The 10,000-nt window shown below is 48.4% G+C and overlaps 1 protein-coding gene across 2 annotated transcripts in view; it reads right to left on the bottom strand.

The window, feature by feature from the left end:
* slco2b1 (solute carrier organic anion transporter family, member 2B1) overlaps window positions 1–10,000 on the bottom strand; it is a 50,684-nt gene that overhangs the window by 1,137 nt on the left and 39,547 nt on the right. For both annotated transcript variants that reach the window (XM_055630213.1, XM_055630212.1), the window contains exons 9-11: window positions 8,715–8,879; window positions 8,092–8,284; window positions 5,607–5,757 (exon numbers count right to left, since the gene is read on the bottom strand). In XM_055630213.1, the coding sequence (XP_055486188.1) occupies window positions 5,607–5,757; window positions 8,092–8,284; window positions 8,715–8,879 (509 nt within the window). The remainder of the gene's footprint in view (window positions 1–5,606; window positions 5,758–8,091; window positions 8,285–8,714; window positions 8,880–10,000) is intronic.

Below are 10,000 nucleotides of genomic sequence, written 5' to 3'. Positions count from 1 at the left end.
CTGAGTGTAGAAGTTGGGACATTACGCTAGAGTTGTACCAGACGTTGGTGAGGCTGCATTCGGCATCATACAGTGGTACAGTGTGGAAACAGGGCATTTGGCCCATCTTGCCCACGCCAACCAACATGTCCCATCTGCACTAGTCCCGCTTGCCTGCTTTTGGCCCATATCCCTCTAAAAAATATCCCTTCTTGCCATTGAGGGAGTGCAGCGTAGGTTCACGAGGACTGTCATATGCTGAGAGAATGGAACATCTGGGCTTGTACACTCTGGAGTTTAGAAAGATGAGAGGGCATCTTATTGAAACATAGATCATTATGAAGGGTTTGGACACGCTAGAGGCAGGAAACATGTTCCCCATGTTGGGGGAGTCCAGAACCAGGTGCCACAGTCTAAGAATAAAAGGAATATTTTGGGTCGAAACCCTATGAACGTTGCCTATTTCCTTTGCTCCACATTGCAACCCGTTGAGTTTCTCCAGCATTTTTGTCTCCCTACGATTTTCCAGCATCTGCAGTTCCTTCTTAAACACTAAAATAAAGGGGATATTTAAGAAGGAACTGCAGATGCTGGAAAAATCGAAAAATGCTGGAGAAACTCAGCGGGTGAAGCAGCATCTATGGAGTGAAGGATGACTATGGAGCGATCCTGACTACAGGTGCTGTCTATACGGAGTTTGCACGTTCACCTCCAGATTCAGGGACAGTTTCTTCCCAGCTGTTGTCAGGCAACTGAACCATCCTATCACCAAAGAGAGAGCGGTCCTGACCTCCCATCTACCTCATTGGAGACCCTCGGACTATCTTTAATCGGACTTTACCTTGCATAAAACATTATTCCCTACATCCTGTGTCTGTACTATGTGGGTGGCTAGATTATAATCACAAATGGCATTTCCGCTGACTGGTTAGCATGCAACAAAAAGCTTTTCATTGCACATGTATACACGTGACAATAAACTAAACTAACTGGTTAGGAGCAGGCAGGTGTGACTAGTGGAGATGAATGAATACGTTTATTGGCCAAGTATTCACATACAAGGAATTTGCATTGGTGCTCCACCCACAAGTGACCTACAGTGAGTTAGGAATGACACATAAAACATTAATAATAAAACATTATCGATTAAACATGTGAATTAAATAAAATACCAGAGCAAAGGGAGGCTACAGATTTTTGGCTGTTGAGTAGAGCAACTACTCGTGGGAAAAAGCTGTTTTTATGTCTGGCTGTGGCAGCTTTGACAGTCCGGAGTCGCCTTCCGGAGGGAAGTGATTCAAAGAGTTTGTGGCCAGGGTGAGAGGGGTCAGAGATGATCTTGCCTGCTCGCTTCCTGGCCCTTGCAGTGTGCAGTTCACGAATGGAGGGAACCAGATGGGGTCCTGCTGGTGGGCGTTGGCGAGTCGGGCCTGTGCGTGACTTGATGATTCGAATGGGTGGAGCAATGGGAAGGAAGGTAGAGTGCAGAAATAGTTCACAGCCATTGTGCTGCATCAGTTTCGTATTGAGTGGCTGAATCATGTACAGACTTATGTGGGAATAGTTGTCCTGTGTTCCGAATCCATGAGAAGATGGAATTACGCAAGTGAGCCAGAGATGAAACAGAGAGATGTAAGCAGGGTGGAAGCAAGTACAAACTCGCTCACCAACCTGTTTACAGTCCTCAACGAACACAGCAAAGCACGCTGCCTCTATCCTCTGTAGAAGGCTTAGGAATTTGGACACATCCCCAGCAACCCTCACCAGTCTGCGCAACTCAACCTCCACACCACCGTGCCGCCATCTAGTTTTAGACAATAGACAATAGGTTCAGGAGTAGGCCATTCGGCCCTTCGAGCCAACACCGCTATTCAATGTGATCATGGCTGATCATCCCCAATCAGTATCCTGTTCCTGCCTTCTCCCCATATCTCCTTTCTTTAGAAACATAGAAACATAGAAATTAGGTGCAGGAGTAGGCCATTCGGCCCTTCGAGCCTGCACCGCCATTCAATATGATCATGGCTGATCATCCAACTCAGTATCCCGTACCTGCCTTCTCTCCATACCCCCTGATCCCCTTAGCCGCAAGGGCCACATCTAACTCCCTCTTAAATATAGCCAATGAACTGTGGCCTCAACTACCCTCTGTGGCAGAGAGTTCCAGAGATTCACCACTCCCTGTGTGAAAAAAGTTCTTCTCATCTCGGTTTTAAAGGATTTCCCCCTTATCCTTAAGCTGTGACCCCTTGTCCTGGACTTCCCTAACATCGGGAACAATCTTCCTGCATCTAGCCTGTCCACCCCTTAAGAATTTTGTAAGTTTCTATAAGATCCCCCCTCAATCTCCTAAATTCTAGCGAGTACAAGCCGAGTCTATCCAGTCTTTCTTCATATGAAAGTCCTGACATCCCAGGAATCTGGTGAACCGTCTCTGCACTCCCTCTATGGCAATAATGTCCTTCCCCAGATTTGGAGACCAAAACTGTACGCAATACTCCAGGTTCTCATACTCATGGCTGATCATCCCCAATCAGTACCCCGTTCCTGCCTTCTCCCGATATCTCCTTTCTTTAAGAGCCCTATCCAGCTCTCTCTTGAAAGTATCCGGAGAACTGGCCTCCACCGCCCTCTTTGAGGCAGAGAATTCCACACTCACCACTCTCTGTGAGAAAAAGTGTTACCTCATCTCCGTTCTAAATGGCTTACTCCTTATTCTTAAACTGTGGTCCCTGGTTCTGGACTCCCCCAACATTGGGAACATGTTTCCTGCCTCTAGTGTGTCCAAGCCCTTAACAATCTATGTGTTTCAATGAGATTCCCTCTCGTCCTTCTAAACTCCAGAGTATACAAGCCCAGCCGCTCCATTCCTTCAGCATATGACAGTTCCGGCATCCCGAGAATTAACCTTGTACCTCCCTCAAATTAGGGGACCAAAATTGCACACAATACGCCAGGTGTGGTCACACTAGCCACAGTCTCCTTGACTCCACAGTCAAAAAGACACAACAGATGATGTGCTTCCTACGGCAGCTGAGGAAGCACAATCTTCCACAGGCAGTGATGGTCCAATTCTAAACGGCCATCGTAGAGTCTGTCCTCACCTTCTCCATCATGGTCTGGTTTGGCTCAGCCACCAAGCACGACACCTGGAGGCTGCAGCGAATCGTCCGATCAGCTGAGAAGGTTATTGGCTGCAACCTTCCCTCCATTGATGAACTGTACACTGCAAGGGCCAGGAAGCGAGTGGGCAAGATCATCTCTGACCCCTTTCACCCTGGCCACAAACTCTTTGAATCACTTCCCTCTGGAAGGCAACTCCGGACTGTCAAAGCTGCCACAGCCGGACATAAAAACAGTTTTTATCCACGAGTAGTTGCTCTACTCAACAGCCAAAAATCTGTAGCCTCCCTTTGATCTGGTATTTTGTTGGTTCACATGCTTGATCAATGGTGTTTTATCATTAATGTTTTATTATTATTAATGTTTAGTGTTTTCTGAGATTCGTAACTGTCACTGTATGTCATGTTGTTACTTGTGGGCGGAGCCACAAGGCAAATTCCTTGTATGTGAATACTTGGCCAATAAAATTATTTACTTACTTACTTATTGTCACGTGTACCAAGGTGCAGTGAGAAGCTTCCGTTGCATTTTCTCCGAGAGCTTCGGTTTGTTCCCACACTCCAAAGACGTACAAATTTGTAATTGGCTTGGTATAAAATTATAAAAATGGTCCCTAGTCAGGATGGTGTTAATGAGCGGGGATCGCTGGTCGGCGCGGTCCCGGTGGGCCGAAGGGCCTGTTTCCACACTGTTCTGTATCTCAGTCTTGTCTAGTTTATTGTCACGTGTACCAAGGTACAGTTAATAGCTTTTGTTGCAAGCTTACCAGTCAGCGGAAAGACAACACATGAATACAATCGAGTCGTCCACAGTGTACAGATACATGGTAAGGGAATAACGTTTAGTGCAAGGTAAAGTCCGATCAAGGATAGTCCGAGGGTCACCAATGTGGTAGATGGGAGGTCAGGACCGCTCTCTAGTTGGTGAGAGGACGGTTCAGTTGCCTGATAACAGCCGGGAAGAAACTGTCCCTGAATCCGGAGGTGTGCATTTTCACACTTCTGTACCTCTTGCCCAATGGGAGAGGGGAGAAAGGGGAGTGACCGGGGGCAGCGTTAGGTGTAGATGGTTTGTGTGATGGTCTGGGCCAAAGATCCTATAGCGGAGCAAGATAGACCACTCCTGCTAAATGCAATTTGCTGACATGTAGTACGCAACGCAACGGAACGTGGGCCTTTTTTTCATCCATTTCAGTAACCCAACCCGACCCGACTCGCACTGTAATCAACGTTGCGGGGGAACAGTTTGTGTTAATAAATTATAATTCTGAAAATGAGGAGAAGATTTTTCCCAAATAACTTTTATTTTTACGAGGATGTTTCCGTAACCGGCTTCCATCTCCGCACTAGTTATCGTTGCTCCGCTACGGGATCTTTGGTGCGGAGATGGAAGCCGGTTACGGAAATGGGGCCAAAAATTACCCGTGAATCTGCCCGTGACCGTACTATGCCTTTTTCTTCGAGTGATCTATCTTGCTCGCTGTAGGATCTTTGGTCTGGACTGGCTTATCCTTCATTTATTGACAGGCAGCACGGTGGCGCAGTGGTAGAGTTGCTGCTTTACAGCGCTTGCAGCACCGGAGACCCGGGTTCGATCCCGACTATGAATGCTGTCTGTATGGAGTTTGCACGTTCTCCCCGTGACCTGCGTGGGTCTTCTCCGAGATCTTCCGTTATCTCCCACATTCCAAAGACGTGCAGGTTTGTAGGTTAATTGGCTTGGTGTAAATGTAAATTGTCTCTAGCGGGTGTAGGGCAGTGCTAGTGTGCGGGGTGATCGCTTGTCGGCGCGGACCCGGTGGGCCGAAGGGCATGTTTCCGCGCTGTATCTCTAAACTAAACTAAACATTCATTCATCATTAATTACTGTAATTCATTCAATAGAAAATAGACAATCGGTGCAGGAGTAGGCCATTCGGCCCTTCGAGCCATTCACATCATCCACAATCAGTACCCCGTTCCCGCCTTCTCCCCGTATCCCTTGACTCCGCTATCTTTAAGTGCCCTATCTAGTTCTCTCTTGAAAGCATCCAGAGAATTGGCCTCCACTGCCCTCTGAGGCAGATAATTCCACAGATTCACAACCCTCTGGGTGAAAAGCTTTTTCTTCATCTCCGTTCTAAATGGCCTACCCCTGATTCTTAAAGTGTGGTCCCTGGTTCTGGACTCCCTCAACATCGGGAACATGTTTCCTGTCTCTAGCGTGTCCAATCCCTTAAGGATCCTTTATGTTTCAATAAGATGTCCTCTCATCCTTCTAAATTCTTCAATTCATCAATCAATTAATTCAACGATCAATTCATTCACCGATCAATTAATTCATCAAATTCATTCATCGATCAATTCATTCATCGATCAATTCATTCATCAATCAATTAATTAATCAAATAATTCATTCATCGATCAATTCATTCATCGATCAATTCATTCATCGATCAATTCATTCATCGATCAATTCATTCATTCATCAATTCATTGAATGAAGCTAAACCCATCTTGACTCACCGTGAGCTTTCCCTGAGTGTTGAAGATCACATTGTGACAACCTGCATGGCAGGGGGAGATGAACTCAATGTTACCGCGGGCACAGACAGGATTGTAGACATGATCGCCACACGAACAGCCTTTATTGCAGCTCTGCCTGACATCCAATGTCCTGGCAAATAGAATGCAAAACAAAGGGTTTTAAACATCTGTTTACAATAGACAATAGGTGCAGGAGTAGACCATTCGGCCCGTCGGGCCAGCACCGTCATTCACTGTGATCATCCACACTCAGTGCCCCGTACCTGCCTTCTCCCCATATCAATAGACAATAGACTTCTACTTCTTCTTGCATTTGGCGTGCACAGCCTAAAGTTGTAGGACAACTTGTTCTATTTTAATTTATTTGATTGTGCACGCCAGGTTGATTGCATTTGTCGAAACAGGGTGGACCATGTGAAGGTTGCAATCTCCCACCCCAATAGGCAATAGACAATAGGTAATAGGTAGAGTCTGTCCTCACCTTCTCCATCATGGTCTGGTTTGGCTCAGCCACCAAGCACGACACCCGGAGGCTTGGTGGCTTAATTCTTAAGATTCAAGAGCCAAGTGTTTCGACAATAGACATTAGACAATAGGTGCAGGAGTAGGCCATTCGTCCCTTCAAGTCAGCACCGCCACTGAATGTGATCATGGCTGATCATCCCCAATCAGTACCCCGTTCCTGCCTTCTCCACATATCCCCTGACTCCGCTATTTTTAAGAGCCCTATCTAGCTCTCTCTTGAAAGCATCCAGAGAACCGGCCTCCACCGCCCTCTGAGGAAGAGAATTCAACAGACTCACCACTCTCTGTGTGAAGAAGTGTTTCCTCATCTCCGTTCTAAATGGCTTACCCCTTATTCTGAAACTGTGGCCCCCTGGTTCTGGACTCCCCCAACATCGGGAACATGTTTCCTGCCTCTAGGGTGTCCAAACCCTCAACAATCTTATACGTTTCATTCATGCAGCAGCCAAGAGTACCTCCACCTCACTAGAAAAGTTTGGCAAGTCTCCAACGACAGATGCACCGCAATCAATCATTGCATCAGCATGCAACCGCAAGAAATTCCAGAAAATTGTGTTTGAGAGGGAAAGATAAATCAGTCATGATTCCTCAAACTTATGAACAAATGCGGCATGGTGGTGCAGGGGTAGAGTTGCTTCCTCACAGCGCCAGAGACACGGGTTCGATCCTGATTACGGGCGCTGTCTGTACGGAGTCTGTACTTTCTCCCCGTGACATGCGTGGGTTTTCTCCGAGATCTTTGGTTTCCACCCACGGTCCAAAGACGTACAGGTTTTGTAGGTTAATGAACTTGGTACAAATGTAAAAAATTGTTCCTGGTGTGTGTAGGGTTAGTGTACGGGGCCAGCAGCGAGTTCGGGATCTTGAATTTTGGGGGGGGTTTTGGTGTGTCTAATGTTAGCTTAGCTGTCTCTCGGTGTGTCTTGTGCGGGGGGTGGGTGGGGGGGGGGGGGGGGGGGGGGGGGGTAAGGGGGGAAAGTTTTTTGGTCGCCTCCTCCACAGAGAGGCAACTTTTTCCACATCGCCTCCCTCGTGGCCTAACACCCTGGATTGGAGAGGCCTTTCCCAGAGTCGGGCCCGGAGCTTCAGCAGCTGGCCCAGCATGGACTTTTCCATCATGGAGCGGGCGAACCCTTGTCGGGGGTCGCCAGAGAGGCGTGCTCTGATCGCTGGCCTGGTGACTTTGGCATCATGGGGCTGGGGTCTGTGGAGCTTCTAGCCCCATGATGCGGGGGTGTGGACTTACCACCCCTGGGAATCGGCGAAGAAGTGCTCCGACTGTCGGCCTGCGGACTATAACATCCTGAAGCCGCGGTCTCCAGTGGGAAAGTGGCGATTCAGGACCTCCAAGCCGCGGAGTGTCCCGACGTCGGAGTTTGGATCATCCCAACGAGAGGGCCTGTACATCGGGCCGTCCGTAGCGGGGACTACGGAGGGTTCATGGCCCCGACCACGGATGAACAAAGGAGGAAGACTGGCTGAACTTTGTTGCCTTCCACCACAGTGAAGAATGCTGTGGTGGATGTTTGTGTTCAATCTTATTGTGTATTGTGTGTTCTTTTTAAGTGTATCGCTGCTGGCAAATTTATTTCACTGCATCTTCGGGTGCATGTGATGAATAAAATTGACTTTTGATTTTGGCTGGTCGGCGCGGACTCGGTGGGCTGAAGGGCCTATTTCCGCGCTGTATCACCCCTACTAAAACCCCAAGTAAAACCCCAACTCAAACTAAGACCCAATTAAGACCCAATTAAAATCCAATTAAAACCCAATTGACCCAATAAAGACCAAAGACCAAACCAAGACCCAACCAAGACCCAACCAAGAACCAACTAAGAACCAACTAAGAACCAACTAAGACCTAACAGCATCCTCCCATGGCCCGTTCCAATGGGGTTCACAGTCATGGGGTCGAGGGTGGCGGTACACCGCACCTTACCCGTTCAAGGTGTTGACCCCGACAACTCGCTGGGTGCTGCAGCCGAGGAACAGCAGTGGTGCGGCCGTGCAGATGGAGATAAAGATGGCCAGGCAGCACATGATGGCCGATCCCCTCAGGCCAATGCTCAGCCTTCTCATCAACACGCCGCCCAGCAGTATGCCCAGCACCGCTCCAGGAACATGGATACTGCCTGCACACAGGAGAGGGAGAGGGAGAGGGGGAGAGGGAGAGAAAGAGAAAGAGAGAGAGAGAGAGAGAGAGAGAGAGAGAGAGAAAGAGAGAGAGAGAGAGAAAGAGAAAGAGAGAGAGAAAGAGAAAGAGAGAGAGAGAGAGAGCGAGAGAGAGGAGATAGAAAGAGAGAAAGAGAGAAAGAGAGAGAAAGAGAGAGAAAGAGAGAGAAAGAGAGAGAAAGAGAGAGAAAGAAAGAGAGAGAAAGAGAAAAATAATTGGCTTGGTAAATATAAAAATTGTCCCCAGTGTGTGTAGGAGAGTGTTAGCATGCGGGGATCACTGGTTGGCGAGGACAAGAAGGGCCAAAGGGCCTGTTTCCGCTCTGTATCTCTAAACTAAACTAATTCTTCCGCCCCCACCCTCACCCCTCCCACTCCCCACATACTCACCGATCAGCAGATTGGCAACGGAGGCGGTGATGGCGAACTGCTGCTCCAGGAACTTGCTGATGAAAACAGTGAGCCCCGACATGAGGGCAGACAGGCACACCTGAGCCAAGACCACCGCCAGGTAAACGTGGCTCCTCAGCGTCCGCAGCAGGATACGCGGGAAACCTGTCGGGGGGGGGAGAGGAGAATCACAGAAAGGTGCAACGTTTAAAGTTTTAGTTTGAGAGAAGAGTTCCAATCTCAAAAAACATCATCTACCCATCCCCTCCACAGATGCTGCCTGACACGCCGAGTTACTCCAGCTATTTATGTGCAATGATACTTGTACTCAACATCAGTTCAGTTTAGAGATACAGCGCGGAAACAGGCCCTTCGGCCCAACGAGTCTGCGCCGACCAGCGATCCCCGCACATTAACACTACCCTACACACACACACACACACTAGGGACAATTTACAATCTTTACCAAAGCCCTAGTGAGACCACACCTGGAGTATTGTGTGCAGTTTTGGTCCCCTAATTTGAGGAAGGTCATTCTTGCTATTGAGGGAGTGCAGCGTAGGTTTACAAGGTTAACTCCCGGGATGGCGGGACTGTCATATGCTGAGAGAATGGAGCAGCTGGGCTTGCACACTCTGGAGTTTAGAAGGATAAGAGGGGATCTCATTGAAACATATAAGATTGTTTAGGGTTTGGACACGCTAGAGGCGGGAAACATGTTCCCGATGTTGGGGGAGTCCAGAACCAGGGGCCACAGTTTAAGAATAAGAAGTAAGTCATTTAGAACGGAGACGAGGAAACACTTTTTCTCACAGAGAGTGGTGAGTCTGTGGAATTCTCTGCCTCAGAGGGCGGTAGAGGCTGGTTCTCTGGATGCTTTCAAGAGAGAGCTAGATAGGGCTCTTAAAAATAACGGAGTCAGGGGATATGGGGGGGGAAGGCAGGAACGGGGTACTGATTGGGGATGATCAGCCATGATCACATTGAATGGCGGTGCTGGCTCGAAGGGCCGAATGGCCTACTCCTGCACCTATTGTCTATTGTCTATTGTCAATTAACCTACAAACCTGTACGTCTTTGGAGTGTGGGAGGAAACCGGAGCACATGGAGTAAACCCACACGTGTCACGGGGAGAAAGTACAAACTCCGTGGTCAGGATTGAACTTGGGTCTCTGGCACTGAAGCAGCGGAGTCCGAGGGTCTCCAATGAGGTCAGGACCACTCTTTAGTTGGTAAGAGGATGGTTCAGTTGCCTGATAACAGCTGGGAAGAAACTGTACCTGAAT

The sequence above is a fragment of the Leucoraja erinacea genome, unplaced genomic scaffold (genome assembly GCF_028641065.1).
Source record: "Leucoraja erinacea ecotype New England unplaced genomic scaffold, Leri_hhj_1 Leri_271S, whole genome shotgun sequence".
Classification (NCBI taxonomy): Eukaryota; Metazoa; Chordata; class Chondrichthyes; order Rajiformes; family Rajidae; genus Leucoraja; species Leucoraja erinaceus.
Note: the sequence above shows the minus strand (reverse complement) of the source record. Positions and strands in the feature narration are given on the sequence as shown.